This window comes from Daucus carota, chromosome 3 (genome assembly GCF_001625215.2).
Source record: "Daucus carota subsp. sativus chromosome 3, DH1 v3.0, whole genome shotgun sequence".
Taxonomy (NCBI): domain Eukaryota; kingdom Viridiplantae; phylum Streptophyta; class Magnoliopsida; order Apiales; family Apiaceae; genus Daucus; species Daucus carota.
This window is the reverse complement of record NC_030383.2, coordinates 14,229,594-14,248,718: the sequence shown is the minus strand read 5'-3', so window position 1 is coordinate 14,248,718 and position 19,125 is coordinate 14,229,594. Positions and strand designations below refer to the sequence as shown.

General features: G+C 37.4%; 1 protein-coding gene across 1 annotated transcript; it reads left to right on the top strand.

The window, feature by feature from the left end:
- The first annotated feature begins 17,881 nt into the window (after positions 1-17,881).
- Positions 17,882-18,805, top strand: LOC108195009 (uncharacterized). The gene is made up of 2 exons (XM_064089812.1): positions 17,882-18,379; positions 18,533-18,805. The coding sequence occupies exons 1-2, from the start codon at positions 17,882-17,884 to the stop codon at positions 18,803-18,805; spliced, it is 771 nt and encodes a 256-aa protein (XP_063945882.1).
- The last annotated feature ends 320 nt before the right edge of the window (positions 18,806-19,125 follow it).

The window sequence follows — 19,125 nt, the reverse complement described above, 5'->3', positions numbered from 1 at the left end:
GGGAATGATTCTTCTACTCTCGGCGGTGGATGCATGTATACTCAAACTTTTTTTGGTTTGAGTTGGACTAAAAAAAATTGCAAGGATGGTTAAAAATTAGTCAATTTGACCCATAAAAACAGAAATATAACAACTAAAATGGGACGGAAATAGTATCATTTTAACATCTACTTGATATATGCTGTTGAAAAAACAGTCAGGATGTTTGATAACAAATTCTGAAAAACTTAACAAATTAACTATATTTGAAATTTGAAAAAACTAGAAGTGGAGCTAAATCTTATAAGGTGTTCATTGAAGGAATTATAATGGTACATATTTTACTTTCTAAGAAAACACGGTACATATTTGTTATGAAATGATCCGTGATTGACCTTTAAAATAATACGATTTTGCAATAATTTTAAGCCAAGGAACATTTTAACTGCAAAATTGGTGTTTTCAATATTGATTTGGAGTACATTTCAAATATATATATATATATATATATATATATATATATATATATATATATATATATATATAGGTTCATGATCAAATACAAACCAATTTTAAAATAAAAACTAAAAACCACTATTCAAACTCCTTTAATTACTAAGGCACACTCACCTGCACTATTAATCAAGCATAACAACCTCCACTCAGATCTGCCTCATATCTCTCCCTCCTTCCACCTCTACTGTCACATCCAGACCAACACTACCACCCACCTCACCACCCTGATTTCTCCATCATCTTCACCAACTATATCCCTCCCTCTCCCCGTCATCACTATCCTCGTCGTCTCTCCGCCATCACCAACTGCTGTACATTTTAGTGATATTCGATTTAGAAATTAGTGATATTCGTTGTAGAAATTAGTGATATTCGCTGTAGAAATTAGTGATATTCGTTATAGTCTCCAGAACTTGATGAAAACTTCCAGATCTGTTCTTGTTTGTTGATTCTGGTGTTGGTGTTGGTGGTGGAGATGGAGGTGGTAGACATGGAGGGGGCGGGGGCATGGAGGATGCGTGAGTGGGGGTTGAGATGGCGGAGGTGGAGGTCGAGGTGGATGTATGGCAAAAGTAGGGGCTGAGATAATGCGCGGAGGTGAAGGTGGTGTTGGTAGGAGTCGAGGTGGAGGTGGTGGTGGCAGATGTCGAGATGAAGCTGGTGGAAGAGGTGGAGGTGGGGTGGCTGTTGATATAATTATAGAAATCGATAATTTATGTTGTGCAAATTACTGATATTCGCTTTACAAATTAGTGATGTTCGCTATATAAATTAGTGATATCTGTGAACTCCAGCGCCGAAACTCAGATTTGTTGTGTTTCAAAACGAAAAACACTTGTAAACGAGAATATCACTTTAAAACATATAAATTTTGCTCAGAATACCAATAACATGCTGTAATTACGTCTTAAAATCGAAGAAGATAGAAGAATGGAGACAAAGTGGGTTTGTGTTAATATGTTAAAGTTTGTATGTAATTCGTGTATATTTCAGGTGTTATGAGCTATGTTATCGCGATGTGCGCCAGTTGGAATAGTAATGGGCTGGGCTGATAATTGTGTGGGTTGGGCTATAGTTTTTAGTTTGTAGATCAAGATGGTTTGTATTAGAACAAGACTCTGTATATATATATATATATATATATATATAGGCCAACATTCCAGAGAGAGACTCCTTATATGGAGTTACATATTGCGTCACTATAAATTATCAATTTTATTATAAATTCTGTTATAGAATACATATAAAACGTGATTCTCAGTTAAAAAAAAAAAAACGTGATTCTAATATAGAATACTATAAAATAAATCTATTTTAAATAATTTAACACTTAAAATTTGATTAAAAAAAGTATATTTGAGAAACTGATTCTACAACAGAATAATTCTGGATGATTATTATTCTGTTATAGAATCATGTTGAGATATTGCATAATTTTAGATGATCTTTGGAATAAAAAAATTGTATAACTTCGTTTTCGGTTTAATAATCAAAATTTGCAATTATATTTCATAAAAAATATAATAGAATATATATTATGTATATAGAGTAATTGACAGTTTGCAACCCTTAACTTAAGTGCCTTTTTCGATTTGGTTACTTATTTATAATCTTGGCACTATGCAACCCATATCTTATAAATTTTAAACAACCTGCAACCCGCTGTCGAACTCCCGTTAAAAATTAACGGTCAACCTCGTTTGACTGTTATGTTTAATAGCTTTAGAATAAAACAGTTGAGTCTCGAGAAGACGCAACCATTTCTCCCCGCCCAACATCATCTCCCAAATTCCCCCCTTTTTCTCTATCGAGTGATTGAAGCAACAAACCCTAGCTGTTGATCGAGTGATCGAGTGAGAGTAAAACGACTGTTGATTCAACACAATGAGAGGTAGATTGAGGATAGATGGTCGCGTTTTTGGAGAGAACCCTAGCTGGCTTGAAGTTCCAGTTGAGTACTGGAGCAAGCGACTGCCCGCTGGTAGTGATGCGCCGGTGATTCCAGAGCCTATTCTTGCTCCTGGCGACGAAACCCCAAAATATGGAGGTACATCATCTCCCAAATTCCCCCTTTTTCCTCCTTTGTATATGCATGCTTTGTGTTGAGTGATTCCTTTGTCCTGAAAGCCAACCAAGTCAGGTTGAAGAAAAACATGAGAATTCAAAGTCAATGAAAGGGAAGACAGTGAAGAAGAAGACAGTGGCAAGGAAAAAAGCTAAGAGAGGCAGTGAAAAACAACAGAGCACTGAAGAAAAAAATGTGGCTAATGAAGATGCTGGAAACAGTGAAGATCATGTGGCTAATGAAGATGCTGAAACCACTAAAGATGATGATCATGTGGCTAATGAGGAAGCTGAAAACACTAATGTTCATGAGGGTGATCATGATTTTGTGGCTGCTGAAGATGGAGAACCATGTGAAGATGATGATTTGGACAGCAGCTCTGAGAGCAGCTATCACAGCACTGATGAAAGGATGGCAGTTTCATCTTGTGATGAAGATGATAGCAGTTTCCATGAGTTTAATGAACTGACAGACATGGCTGACCCTCAATTCAAGGCAGGCATGCTTTTTGCAAATGGAGCAGTATTCAGAGCTGCAGTGAGGAAACATGCCATAGTCCAACAAAGGCCTATCAGGTTGAAGAAGAATTTTAAAAACATTATAAAATGGGTTTGCAGTGAGGGTTGTCAGTGGAGGTGCTATGGTATCAAGCAGCAAAGGACAGAGAATATACAAATTGTTAGGAATCAATAATTTTTGATGATAACATAAACATTTTTGTAACATGTCTTACTTAGAATCTTTATCAAATTTCAGTTGTAATTGTTACATTTCTTGTCCTTGGGAATTATCAACGGATGGGTAGAATAGGATGGCTAATTGTAAATATCCAATGCCATGTAATTTTATCTAAGTGAAGGATATTCAACTGATGAGATGTAACTGTTCAACTGATAAAGACTGGATGATGTTTCAACTGATGAAAATCAAGCATTCAACTGAAGACAAAGTATTCAACGGATAATGCTGAGGAATTCAACTGATGAGACTGGAACAGCATTCAACTGATGGAGTTTGTAATTCATTCAACTGATGAGCCAGGCATTCAACTGATAAAGTCAATAGCAGTTGAAAGCAACCAGAACCTTCAACTGATGAAGCAAAGAGCAGTTGAAAGTGACTAGAGCTTAAGTCTGACAAATCACATGGATCGAATTACACTAAAATAGACATGGAAGCCTAATTAGGAAAATAAAGAAGAAGCAGAAACATACTTATCTCATGCAGTGCAATCTGGATCAAATCAAGATGATGGTCAAAGATGAAGACATCTCAGAAAGCATGCATAAGACAAAGTTGTGCAGCATTGTTTTTAGATTAGAGTGCATTTTGTAATCTAGCTAAAAGCTTTGTAAAACTTGGAGTATATAACCAAGTTAGTAGCATCAGTTGAACTTGTTCAAATTACTTGAGAGAAAAATCTAAGAGTTAGAACTTGTTTGAGTGATGAACCAGCAGCTGTGCGAATTGTAAAACAATCCACAGATTCTTCTATATAAAATCTCACGGGTGGATCATTCAATCCACCCGTATTTTTAATACTTGGTGTTTTTCTGTTTATTGTGTTCTTAGTGTATTGTTCTTGAATCTTTTAAATTTGTAAAAGATTGTATTCAACCCCCCTTCTACAATCTTTCTCATAGTTGGTGTAAAATAACAATTGGTATCAGAGCGAGGTTCCCAACAAACCGGGAAAAAGATCAACACTGCGAGAGAAAGATGGGAAAGAAGGATGCTGGAGTGAAGATTCCTGTCCTTGACAAAGACAACTATTTTCACTGGAAAGTGAGAATGCATCTGCATCTGTTGTCCATTGATGAAAGCTATGTGAACTGTATTGAAAAAGGACCTCATGTCCCCATGAAGGTCTGCACAAGTATTGGAGCTGATGGTGAAGACATGGTAGGTAAGATGATTCCAAAACCTATCCATGAATATTCTCAAGAAGATACTGAAGAAGTGCACAAGGACAAGAAAACCATGAATCTTCTGTTCAATGGTTTGGATCAAGAAATGATTGATAGTGTTATTAGCTGCACAAGTGCCAAAGAAGTTTGGGACACCATCAGGACCATCTGTGAAGGGAATGAGCAAGTGAGAGAGAACAAGATGCAGCTTCTGATTCAACAATATGAGTCATTCCATTTCAAGGCTGGTGAAAGTTTGAGTGATACATTTAACAGATTTCAAAAACTGTTAAATGGTCTAAAGCTCTTTGGTAGAGTATATCAAGTTAAGGATTCAAACTTGAAATTCTTAAGAGCTCTTCCTAAAGAATGGAAGCCCATGACAGTCTCTCTCAGAAATACACAAGAGTTTAAAGACTATACTCTAGAGAGACTGTATGGAACCTTAAAAACTTATGAGCTTGAAATGGAGCAAGATGAAGAGATTGAGAAAAGCCAAAAGAAAGGGCATTCATCTGTGGCTCTAGTTGCATCTCTGGAGGATACTGTCAAGGACAAGGGAAAGTCTCAAGTTGAAGAAACTGAGAAGTTGGTCAAAGAGGAGAGCTCAGAGTCAAGCAAAGGAAGAAGAAAGGAGAAAGAAGTAGCTGATTCTGGTGAAGAAAGTGATGGAATTGATGAACATCTAGCCTTCCTGTCAAGAAGATTCTCCAAACTAAAATTCAAAAAGAATTTTAATTCTGCAAAATCTTTTAAAGGCAATCCCAAGTCTGATAGAAGCATGGTAGACAGATCAAAATTCAAGTGCTTCAACTGTGGGAATGCAGGTCACTTTGCAAATGAGTGCAGAAAGCCTAAAGTTGAGAAGAAGTCAAGTGAAAACATTGACTACAAAAAGAAATATTATGATCTTCTCAAACAAAAGGAAAGAGCATTCATCACAAAGGATGATTGGGCAGCTGGAGATGATTCTGATGAAGAGGAGGAGTTTGTCAATCTAGCTCTAATGGCCAACTCCACAGATCAAGAAGAGAACACTGGAAGCAGTAGTCAGGTATTCACTACAAACTTAGTTGAGTTAACTAAGGATGAATGCAATGCTACTATTAATGAAATGTCTACAGAATTATATCATTTGCATGTTTCTTTAAAATCTCTTACTAAGGAAAATAGTAGAATTAAGGAAGCTAACACCTTTCTTAGTGATAGAAACAGTGCCTTAGAAGCTCAATTTATTGAGTTTGAGAAGCTGAAAATTGAGTGTCAGACAGCCAAGGATGATCTCTTGGTTGTTCTGAAAAGAGAAGAGATCATAAGAAAGCAGCTTGATAAGGAACAAGAGATTATTGCCAAATGGAAATCTGGTAGGGATGTTTCCACCAATATCATCAACATGCAAGGTAGAGAGACCTTTGTAGAGAATGAGTGGAAGAGGAATAAGAAAGTGCTTGAGAAATCTGGGAGCAGTTCAGGTGATGAGAATACTGATGATGATCATCAGTTGAAGAACAAAGTCTCAACTGATGAGAGTCATCAGTTGAACAAAAACTCATCAGTTGACAAGAGTGTTCTCAAGAAGCTTAACAAGAAATATGGTCCTGTTAAAAAGAATTTTGTTAAAGGTGAGAATAGTTCTTCTGAGACCAGTGATAGTGTTAATAACACTCTTCATTCCAGTAACAAGAACAAGAAGAAGTTGGATACTAGTGAGCATAAATCTGAGGAGACTAAAAAGAAGAAAGGAAATAGAAATGGCAAAATAGGAGTTAACAAGCACACCAATTACACTCCCAATGCTAGTGCTCTTAGGAAAACCTGCAGTAAGTGTGGTAGTGTAAATCATTTATCTGCTAATTGTAAAACTGTGGTTGCTCCTAATTTATCCTTGCCTATTCCTATGACATCTGTTCCTCACATGAATTTATCTGCTATGAATATGATGCCTGGTTTATTGCCTCACAATCCTTACTCTCAGCCTAACATGCCATATATGTTCAATCCTTACTTCAATGCCTTTAACATGCCTCAATTTCATTCAAATTTGCATGGAATGAACAATTTATGCATGTCTCAAAGGCCTGTGTTTGAAAACAGAGTTGATGTTCCAATTTCTCAACCAAAACCAAAGATTGAACCAATTCAATCCAAGGAAAAGGTTGAGAAAGTGGAAAAGGCTGCTAAGACTAACAAATCTGGACCCAAAGCAATTTGGGTACCAAAATCAACTTGATCTATTTGTGAAATGTGTGCAGGGAAATCACAAGAAGAATTTGTGGTACTTGGATAGTGGATGCTCCAGGCACATGACTGGTGATTCCTCCCTGCTCACAAAGTTTGTGGAGAAAGCTGGCCCTAGCATTACCTTTGGAGATGACAGCAAAGGATATACTATGGGATATGGCTTGATTGCAAAAGAGAATGTCATCATTGATGAAGTTGCATTGGTGTCTGGTCTTAAGCACAACTTGCTTAGCATCAGTCAGCTCTGTGACAAAGGTTACAAAGTTAATTTCACTTCTGCAGCCTGTGTTGTCACCAAAGAAGATGACAACAGTGTGGTTCTGATTGGACAAAGGAAAGGAAATGTGTATGTAGCTGACTTCAATTCTGTAAAGTCTGAATCTATCACTTGCCTTCTCAGCAAAGCAAGCTCAGATGACAGTTGGCTATGGCATAAGAGATTGTCTCATCTAAATTTCAAAACCCTGAATGAGTTAGTAAAGAAGGACTTGGTAAGAGGTCTACCCAAGCTGGAATTCTCCAAAGATGGATTATGTGGAGCCTGTCAGCTAGGAAAGCAAAAGAGAAGCTCTTTCAAAAGCAAAACTCTTTCATCAATTGTGAAGCCCCTTCAGCTCTTGCATATGGATTTGTTTGGACCAGTCAACATCATGTCTATTTCAAAGAAGAAATATTGCCTAGTGATTGTTGATGATTTTTCAAAATTCACTTGGACTTTCTTCCTGCATTCTAAGGATGAAGCTGGGAAAATCATCATCAATCATATCAAGGCATTAAACAACAATCCAGATGTCAAAGTTGGAAGGATAAGAAGTGACAATGGAACAGAATTCAAGAACTCTGTGATGAAAGAATTTTGTGAAGAAGAGGGTATTATTCATGAGTTCTCTGCACCAAGAACTCCACAACAAAATGGTGTTGTTGAAAGGAAGAATGGAACTCTTATTGAGGCTGCAAGAACCATGATTAATGAAGCTCAACTTCCAACCTATTTTTGGGCTGAAGCTGTGAACACTGCTTGTTTCACTCAAAACATTTCACTAATTACCAAACCTCATAATCTAACTCCCTTTCAACTCTTCAAAGGAAAGAAGCCAACAATTAGCTTTCTTCATGTATTTGGATGCAAGTGTTATGTTCTAAGAAATCAAGGTGAAAATCTTGGAAAATTTGAGGCCAAGGCAGATGAAGCTATTTTTGTTGGATACTCTGATGGAAAATCATTTAGAGTATATAATCTGAGAACCAACATTGTTATGGAATCAATCCATGTGGTTTTTGATGATAAGAAGATTCAAGGATTCTCAGATGAAGGATTTCATGATAATCTCAGATTTGAAAATGAAGGTGAAGTTGATCTGTATGACAGTGATGATGATGATGACATTATTCAAAATGTTGGAATTAATCCTGGAATTAATATTCCAACTGATGACCCTCTGGTGCAAGAAACAACTGCAATTGGAAATTCAACTGAAGCATCAGTTGAAACTACATTGGAGGGATCAGTTGAAACACCTCAAGGATCATCAGTTGAAAGAATGTCTCAAAGTTTCAATCAGTCTAGAAATAATGAGATGTCAAATTTAGGGGGAGCTTTCCAACATGGAAACCTGAACTTCAATAATGAAGCCACATCATCAAGACAATCACTTCCACCACAAAGAAAGTGGACAAGGGATCATCCTTATGAGCTAATTATTGGAGATGCAAATGCATCTGTACAAACAAGAAGAGCAACTCAAGATGAGTGTTTGTACAGTGCATTCCTTTCACAGGATGAACCTAAAGTCATAGAAGATGCTCTCAAAGATGCTGATTGGGTTCTTGCTATGCAAGAAGAATTAAATCAATTTGAGAGAAACAATGTATGGAAGCTGGTACCCAAACCTAAAAACAGAACAATTGTAGGAACAAGGTGGGTATTCAGAAACAAGGTGGATGAGAATGGAGTTGTCACCAGAAACAAGGCAAGGCTTGTTGCTAAAGGATATTCTCAATCTGAAGGAATTGATTTTGATGAGACCTTTGCACCAGTTGCAAGACTAGAAGCAATAAGAATCTTCCTGGCCTATGCTGCTCATGCAAACTTTAAAGTTTATCAAATGGATGTCAAGAGTGCTTTTCTAAATGGTGAACTGGAAGAGGAGGTATATGTCAGTCAGCCTCCTGGTTTTGAAGATCCAGAATTTCCAGAGTATGTTTACTTTTTATTAAAAGCACTCTATGGACTAAAGCAAGCACCAAGGGCATGGTATGACACTCTGTCTCAATTCTTGTTAGATAATCATTTTTCCAGAGGAACTGTGGATAAAACACTTTTTTAAAGAAATGTAAATGGTGCCTTTATTCTGGTTCAAATTTATGTAGATGATATAATTTTTGGTTCTACAGATGAGAAACTTTGCAAGAAGTTTGCTAATCTAATGAAAAGTCAGTATGAGATGAGCATGATGGGAGAGCTCACCTACTTTCTTGGTTTACAAGTTAAACAAGTAAAGGAAGGTATATTCATAAATCAAACTAAGTACATCTATGATCTACTTAAAAAGTTTGATCTATTGGATTGCAAAGAAGCTAAGACTCCCATGCCAACAGCCACCAAGTTAGAGTTAAGTCCTAATGAGAAATCTGTGGACATCTCTAATTATAGAGGCATGGTTGGTTCTCTTTTATATTTGACAGCTAGTAGACCAGATATTATGTTTTCTACATGCCTCTGTGCTAGATTTCAATCTGATCCTAAAGAATCACATCTTATTGCTATAAAAAGAATATTCAGATATCTTAAGGGAACACCAAATCTTGGTATTTGGTACCCTAAAGACTCTGGATTTGATCTAATTGGATATTCAGATGCTGATTTTGCAGGATGCAAAATTGATAGAAAAAGTACAACAGGCACCTGTCAATTTCTTGGTGACAGATTGATTTCTTGGTTTAGCAAAAAGCAAAATTCTGTATCAACCTCTACAGCTGAGGCTGAGTACATTGCAGCTGGAAGCTGTTGTGCACAATTATTGTGGATGAGAAATCAATTACTTGATTATGGATTAAATCTCTCAAAAATCCCAATATTTTGTGACAACACCAGTGCTATTGCTATAACTGAAAATCCAGTACAACACTCAAGAACCAAGCACATTGACATCAAATACCACTTCATAAGAGAACATGTGATGGCTGGTACTGTTGAAATGCATTTTGTTCCAAGTGAAGAACAGATTGCAGATATTTTCACAAAGCCTCTTGATGAATCCACATTCACAAGGTTGGTAAGTAAATTAGGTATGTTAAATTTCTCCTAATTTAGAGTGAATTTTTCTGTAATTTGGCAGCCAGAATTTTGATTAATTTTGATTTATCAAAATTGAATTAGTTATAATTCTGGATAAAGTCTATAATATTTCAACTGATGAACTAGTGAAATTGTTTCAACTGATGTTTGAAACAATATCCTCTTGTTTTGTTTTTCATTCAACTGATGACACCAGTTGAAGACGCTTTCAACTGATCTTCATCAGTTGACTAGGAAGTTTAAAGAGGCGCTTATTTCATCCGTTGAAAGTATTATCAGATCTGAGCCGTTGAAATTTCTTTTGTCTCTCTCCTACTTTATACACACGATCGTGTGTGTAATTTTTGTAGAGATAAATAAGAGTAATTTCTTCTCAACGGTAATTTCTCAGCCAATCACAGCAATTTTCTGAGAAAGTATTTAAGTGTTTTAATCTATTTTCATTTCTTTTCATCTCACTCTTTCGAATTCTCAAAGCTCTCTTCTCTCTCTGTGCAAAAACAAGTTCTAATTTTTCCTCAAGCTTTCTCTGTAACTACAATGGCACCAATGAAGAAGTATACTGCACCAAGTGGGTTTATTTATGAGAAGAACAACTTCGCGTCATTTGTGGATACCAAGGCTGTGGAGGAGAAGGAGTATCACAGGATGATGGAGTTCATCAAGTCAAGCCAGCTCTCATATGCTATGCTTGAAGCTCCTACCATCTACCATGAAATAGTGGAGGAAATGTGGACCTCAGCAGAATTTAATAGTGAGCATGAAACTCTAACCTTCTCTGTTAATAATAAAATTCATTCTGTCAATGCTGATGTTATGAAAGCATGCTTTAAGATTCCTGAAGATACTGTTTTATCTTTGCCTAGTGATAATCAGTTGGTTAATTTACTTTATGCCATGAATTATGTTTTACCAACTGATGCCTTAGGTAAAATCGAAAGAAGGGGTCTTAGGAGAGAATGGAGTTATTTATGTGATGCTTTTATTAAGGCATTTTCTGGTAAAATTAGTAATTTCAATGCTCTTACTTCCCAGATTTTACAAATGCTTTACATGTACCTGACTAATGAATATTTCAACTTTGGTGGTTTGATGATCCAAGAAATTGGGGAGAAACTAGGTGATAAAACTGGTAGACCTAGGAATATTTATTATGTCAGATTTCTTATGATGCTAGCTAATCATCTCAACAAAAAGCTAGTTATTACTAACAAGGAAGCCAAGCTTCCCAGTTTTGTGCAGGAAAAGAGAGTCTTTAAAGACCTCTTTAGGATGAATCTGTACCCCTCCTTGGAGGTGGTGTTCCTGCCAACAATGGAGGCTGGAAAGCACAAAGAGGTACATGGCTTTCCTACTACTCTTTCTCAACCCTCACCTTCTTTGCTTTCTGCCATCAGGGCTGTTGAAGAGGCCCATCAACAGTCCACACAAGTGGCAAAACCTTCTAAAAACAAGTCTTCTAAACCAACCTCAGATGCCTCCCAAAAGACATCTGTTGTAAAATCCAAGAAACACAAACCTGAGGGGAGTGTGATTGGAGGATGTGAGGGGGAGGGAAAGGGTGAACATAAAAGAAACCCTAAGAATAAGGATGGAGAGATGTGTGTTGACCAGCCTAGCCACTCTGCAGTCTCCCAAAAGACTGTAGATGTTAACATGGAATTAAACTCATCCCTAGCAGCATCCTCCCAAAAGGATGTTGCTATTGAAAATAGTCCTCAACCAGGGACACAGTTAAAAAGGGGGAGGGACACCACTTCTTCACCAATAAAAGCCTATGGGAGAAAGAAGCTAAGAAGTGACAAACTGAAGCACTCTGCACACACACAGGCATCCATTCTGGATTTTATGCCTTTAACTTCTCAAAGTCAGATTGATGTGACTCCAATAAATGTGGAGTCACAGCCCCCTTCCTCCTCTCAACCAATCACCCATATTTATGATCTTACCATCTCTACCACTCAAACACAATCTCCAACCTCTTCTGTGGATGTGGAATTAATTCACACCACACTTGTAAATTCTCCATCTTTGGATTTCATGGAGAAGCCCCCATCTGAGATTGATCATCATCATTTTGATGATTTGTTGGATCTTTCTCTTCCATTTCCTTCTTCTGTGACAGTGTGTTCTGTGGATTTTCCTTTAAAATCAATCACCACAGACTCAACTATCACAGCCTCTAAACCTATTTCTTCATTTTCTTCAACTGATCTCCCTCATCAGTTGACAAGTGTTTGTCCTTCAACTGATCTGCTTAACAGCTCTCATCAGTTGAATGCCTCCTCTACTAATGTTTCAACTGATGTCTCTCATCAGTTGACAGCTGCTGCTACTTCAATTACTTTACCTCTTTCTACAGCAGTTGATCACATGGTAGCACAAACACTTTTAGGATTGAGTGGAGTGAGCTATGGAGTGGAGAGGCAGCCTAGTGAGCTGGCAAAAGGAGAGGCAAGCCTCCACCATTCTTCAATCACAACCTGGAAGCTCATCCTCCTCTCCAGCCATCTCTGCCACCATTGCCAGTCAAGCTCTAGAAAACCTCAAGCTTCACAAGTTTCAATCTCTTCATTTTCAGCATGAGATAGAGCATCTCAATTCTCTTATTGCCTCTGTTAAGACTGATCTGACCAAGCAAATTGATGAAAAGCTTCCAGCTCAGGTCAAATCAGCTCTTTCTGCATCTGAGCAAAAACAACTACAATTGGAGAAGCAAGTGGAAGCTCTGGAAGGAAATGTCTACACCTTAAACTCTAGAATGGATGAGATGTTGCAGCATCAAAGAATTCAGACTGGACTGCTTCAACATCTTCTTCTTGCCTCTGGTGTTTCACTTCCCAGTTCATCCCCTACACTTGCTGCTAACAAAAAGGGGGAGAAAGAATTACCAACTCCTGCAGAATTGATCAGTCAAATTCCTCCCCCTTTCCACACTGAAAGGGAAAAGCAGAAGATTGCAAGGATGAAAGAATTGGACTCCATTGCAAAAAGAGTGGCTCAACTGGGCAAGAAATCATCTACATCTTCTACAGCCACCACAGCTCAAATCTCTTTTCCAACCACAACCACAATTCTCAGGGTGATTACACCTGAGATTGTTATCCCTTTCAAGACAGAAAAGGGTGAGCCATCAATTGTGAATGAATTCAAGCCCATTCTGTTTCCAAACAATTGTGGTTACTCCAAGCCTGGGAAAGACTCAAGCTCAATCTACTTTCCACTAGCCAGGCCTGACAAAAATGAGTACAAGCTTTTGGGCCAAGAGATCAAAAGTTACAAAGACTGTGCAGATGTGGCTTTAAAAGCTCATTTTGCCATCATCTACAGAGAAGGCCAGAAGCTGTTCATTGGAACTGGCCATCCTCACTACTCATTTGCAAAAGCTGAAGAGGTGGCCAGAGAATGTGAAAAAGAGGAGTTTGAATCCCAACTCTCTTTGAACCAAATAGAGGTTGATGAAAGGTATGCTATTGAGCTGGAAGAGGAGTTGGCAGCTGAGCTTTTAAATGAGAAAAGATTGCCTCTTGAATCTTCTCCAAAGAAAAAGAGAGTCAAATCTAAGACTAAGATGCCTGAGGCAGCCAAGAGAAGAGAAGAAGTGCCAGAAAAGCCTATCTCAAAGCCTTCTTCTCCAATCAAGGATACCACAGTAGTACATCTAGATGTCAACTTCCATGATGAGCCAATAATGCCAAAGGAGGAGCCAATTGACTTGGAAGATATCCCAACTCCAGCTTTTCTTGTTCAAGAATCTTCCAAGCCAAAGAAGAAAGTCAAGTCTGTGGCTAAGAGGATGGCTAACCCTCCTAAACCCCCAAAAGAACCTGAAAATCCTGATGACTATCTGATCATTGCTAACATTGAAGAAATTTCTGAGTTGGAGCTGGAGCTGGATGATCTTCAAGAAGTAAGAGGAATAGAAGCAACTTCAAAGTTACCTGAAAGATTGGTATTCTCTTACAAAAACAAGGGTGATGTCATCTGGCCTCTTCACAGAGTTCTGAATTCTGAGGGATTTAGTTCTCTAACAAAAATATATGGATCTATGAAGAGGACTGGAGGATTTACACCACCTGCAAAGCAAATGGTACTAAAGAGAATCCTTGAGATCAGGAAGGAATGGAACTCAGATGCTAGTCTACAAAGAAGGCTGAAAATTCCCTACACTGGAAAGAAAATTCATCATGAACCTACTCCAGTCATGGAATTTAGGGACAATCAAGGTGTTAGGAGATTTTTCAGACCTAAAGATCAACTCAAGGTTGCTAGCTTAAATACTCTGAAGACTCTCCAATCCAAGCTCAACAGACAAGATAGTGATGAAGAATGGTTCTACAGGATCTTTCAGAAACAGATCAATATTCTTGAAGAAAAACTTAAGTCCAGAAGAAGAAGATCTTCTAGGAACAAGTAACTGCTCAGTCTAAAGGAGCATAATCATCTGTAATCTTTTCTAACTCCAGTATTTAAATTCTGCATTTTATTTTATTAATGTTTTGTTATCATCAAGTGTAGAATTTATGTCTGCATCTTCTCCAGTCATAAATTGGGGGAGATTGTTAGGAATCAATAATTTTTGATGATAACATAAACATTTTTGTAACATGTCTTACTTAGAATCTTTATCAAATTTCAGTTGTAATTGTTACATTTCTTGTCCTTGGGAATTATCAACGGATGGGTAGAATAGGATGGCTAATTGTAAATATCCAATGCCATGTAATTTTATCTAAGTGAAGGATATTCAACTGATGAGATGTAACTGTTCAACTGATAAAGACTGGATGATGTTTCAACTGATGAAAATCAAGCATTCAACTGAAGACAAAGTATTCAACGGATAATGCTGAGGAATTCAACTGATGAGACTGGAACAGCATTCAACTGATGGAGTTTGTAATTCATTCAACTGATGAGCCAGGCATTCAAATGATAAAGTCAATAGCAGTTGAAAGCAACCAGAACCTTCAACTGATGAAGCAAAGAGCAGTTGAAAGTGACTAGAGCTTAAGTCTGACAAATCACATGGATCGAATTACACTAAAATAGACATGGAAGCCTAATTAGGAAAATAAAGAAGAAGCAGAAACATACTTATCTCATGCAGTGCAATCTGGATCAAATCAAGATGATGGTCAAAGATGAAGACATCTCAGAAAGCATGCATAAGACAAAGTTGTGCAGCATTGTTTTTAGATTAGAGTGCATTTTGTAATCTAGCTAAAAGCTTTGTAAAACTTGGAGTATATAACCAAGTTAGTAGCATCAGTTGAACTTGTTCAAATTACTTGAGAGAAAAATCTAAGAGTTAGAACTTGTTTGAGTGATGAACCAGCAGCTGTGCGAATTGTAAAACAATCCACAGATTCTTCTATATAAAATCTCACGGGTGGATCATTCAATCCACCCGTATTTTTAATACTTGGTGTTTTTCTGTTTATTGTGTTCTTAGTGTATTGTTCTTGAATCTTTTAAATTTGTAAAAGATTGTATTCAACCCCCCTTCTACAATCTTTCTCATAGTTGGTGTAAAATAACAATTGGTATCAGAGCGAGGTTCCCAACAAACCGGGAAAAAGATCAACACTGCGAGAGAAAGATGGGAAAGAAGGATGCTGGAGTGAAGATTCCTGTCCTTGACAAAGACAACTATTTTCACTGGAAAGTGAGAATGCATCTGCATCTGTTGTCCATTGATGAAAGCTATGTGAACTGTATTGAAAAAGGACCTCATGTCCCCATGAAGGTCTGCACAAGTATTGGAGCTGATGGTGAAGACATGGTAGGTAAGATGATTCCAAAACCTATCCATGAATATTCTCAAGAAGATACTGAAGAAGTGCACAAGGACAAGAAAACCATGAATCTTCTGTTCAATGGTTTGGATCAAGAAATGATTGATAGTGTTATTAGCTGCACAAGTGCCAAAGAAGTTTGGGACACCATCAGGACCATCTGTGAAGGGAATGAGCAAGTGAGAGAGAACAAGATGCAGCTTCTGATTCAACAATATGAGTCATTCCATTTCAAGGCTGGTGAAAGTTTGAGTGATACATTTAACAGATTTCAAAAACTGTTAAATGGTCTAAAGCTCTTTGGTAGAGTATATCAAGTTAAGGATTCAAACTTGAAATTCTTAAGAGCTCTTCCTAAAGAATGGAAGCCCATGACAGTCTCTCTCAGAAATACACAAGAGTTTAAAGACTATACTCTAGAGAGACTGTATGGAACCTTAAAAACTTATGAGCTTGAAATGGAGCAAGATGAAGAGATTGAGAAAAGCCAAAAGAAAGGGCATTCATCTGTGGCTCTAGTTGCATCTCTGGAGGATACTGTCAAGGACAAGGGAAAGTCTCAAGTTGAAGAAACTGAGAAGTTGGTCAAAGAGGAGAGCTCAGAGTCAAGCAAAGGAAGAAGAAAGGAGAAAGAAGTAGCTGATTCTGGTGAAGAAAGTGATGGAATTGATGAACATCTAGCCTTCCTGTCAAGAAGATTCTCCAAACTAAAATTCAAAAAGAATTTTAATTCTGCAAAATCTTTTAAAGGCAATCCCAAGTCTGATAGAAGCATGGTAGACAGATCAAAATTCAAGTGCTTCAACTGTGGGAATGCAGGTCACTTTGCAAATGAGTGCAGAAAGCCTAAAGTTGAGAAGAAGTCAAGTGAAAACATTGACTACAAAAAGAAATATTATGATCTTCTCAAACAAAAGGAAAGAGCATTCATCACAAAGGATGATTGGGCAGCTGGAGATGATTCTGATGAAGAGGAGGAGTTTGTCAATCTAGCTCTAATGGCCAACTCCACAGATCAAGAAGAGAACACTGGAAGCAGTAGTCAGGTATTCACTACAAACTTAGTTGAGTTAACTAAGGATGAATGCAATGCTACTATTAATGAAATGTCTACAGAATTATATCATTTGCATGTTTCTTTAAAATCTCTTACTAAGGAAAATAGTAGAATTAAGGAAGCTAACACCTTTCTTAGTGATAGAAACAGTGCCTTAGAAGCTCAATTTATTGAGTTTGAGAAGCTGAAAATTGAGTGTCAGACAGCCAAGGATGATCTCTTGGTTGTTCTGAAAAGAGAAGAGATCATAAGAAAGCAGCTTGATAAGGAACAAGAGATTATTGCCAAATGGAAATCTGGTAGGGATGTTTCCACCAATATCATCAACATGCAAGGTAGAGAGACCTTTGTAGAGAATGAGTGGAAGAGGAATAAGAAAGTGCTTGAGAAATCTGGGAGCAGTTCAGGTGATGAGAATACTGATGATGATCATCAGTTGAAGAACAAAGTCTCAACTGATGAGAGTCATCAGTTGAACAAAAACTCATCAGTTGACAAGAGTGTTCTCAAGAAGCTTAACAAGAAATATGGTCCTGTTAAAAAGAATTTTGTTAAAGGTGAGAATAGTTCTTCTGAGACCAGTGATAGTGTTAATAACACTCTTCATTCCAGTAACAAGAACAAGAAGAAGTTGGATACTAGTGAGCATAAATCTGAGGAGACTAAAAAGAAGAAAGGAAATAGAAATGGCAAAATAGGAGTTAACAAGCACACCAATTACACTCCCAATGCTAGTGCTCTTAGGAAAACCTGCAGTAAGTGTGGTAGTGTAAATCATTTATCTGCTAATTGTAAAACTGTGGTTGCTCCTAATTTATCCTTGCCTATTCCTATGACATCTGTTCCTCACATGAATTTATCTGCTATGAATATGATGCCTGGTTTATTGCCTCACAATCCTTACTCTCAGCCTAACATGCCATATATGTTCAATCCTTACTTCAATGCCTTTAACATGCCTCAATTTCATTCAAATTTGCATGGAATGAACAATTTATGCATGTCTCAAAGGAGATGATTATGACTGAGCAAGCTGAAGAAGGTGGAACCTGTACAAGGTTTAAAAGATTCTATGTTTGCCTAGGTCCACTAAAGGAAGGGTTCTTAGATGGCTACAAACCAATCATTGGATTAGACGGATGCCATTTAAAGGGTCCGTTAGGAGGAATTTTGCTGACTGCTGTTGGTACAGACCCGAATGATGGGATGTATCCAATTTGTTGGGCCCAGGTTGAAGCTGAAAACAACGATAGCTGGGAATGGTTTATCAGATTGCTTAAAGAGGACCTTCACATGGAGAATCTAGGATCTTACACCTTCATTTGTGATAGACAGAAGGGTTTAGTTAGGGCTCTTGAAACTGAGGTCCCTAAAGCAGAGCATCGCTTTTGCGTAATGCATCTCTACAAGAATCTGTGGAAAGAACATAAAGGTATTGGAGTTAGAAGGCTCCTCTGGTCTGCTGCTAGGTCAACAATCCCTTACCATTTCAACCAAAATATGGAGGCTCTTAAGAAGGTATTAAATCATAATTTAATAAGCACATAATTTTAGCACACACATAATATTAGCACACACATAATTTTAGCACACACATAATATTAGCACACACATAATATTAGCACACACATAATATTGATTCACATAATTTCAATTGATGCATATTATCAGTTAGCACCAAGGGCTTACGACTGGTTAGCAGCCAAGCCAAAGTCACAGTGGAGTAGATCAGCTTTTAGAGATATTTGCAAGAGTGACATGTTCGTTAATAACAACTGTGAAGTTTTCAACAATGCAATCAACAAGTTTAGAGGTATGGGGATTGTTACAATGTTCATTGGAATTCAAAATACATGTATGGAGAGGATCTGCAAGAGGCTGACAAAAATGGACAAGAGGGACACTATCTTCTGCACAAAACCTCTTAAAAAGTTGCACAAGTAACTACTTTACTTTACTACTTCTGTTGTTTAAATTTTATGTTATATGCTACTTGGACTAATTACTATTACTTAAAAATCTTGAACCAGATCTATGGAATTGGCTGCAAATGCAAGGCCAACTTGGAATGGAGGCCACAAATTTCTTGTGACCATGAGTGATGGAGGCCATCAAATTGTGGTGGACCTGCAGAATCGATCCTGTGCTTGTAAAAAGTGGCAATTAACAGGTATTCCATGTTTTCACTCATGTTCATGCATATTCTTTTTAAAAGAAAATCCACTGGACTATATGCATGAATGCCACAAGAAAGAATACTATCT

Excerpts from the sequence above, each read along its gene's own strand:
- LOC108195009 (XM_064089812.1), top strand. The coding sequence starts at position 17,882 with ATGACTGAGCAAGCTGAAGAAGGTGGAACCTGTACAAGGTTTAAAAGA. Across the intron at positions 18,380-18,532 it reads ATATGGAGGCTCTTAAGAAG|TTAGCACCAAGGGCTTACGA; the intron begins GTATTAAATCAT and ends GCATATTATCAG.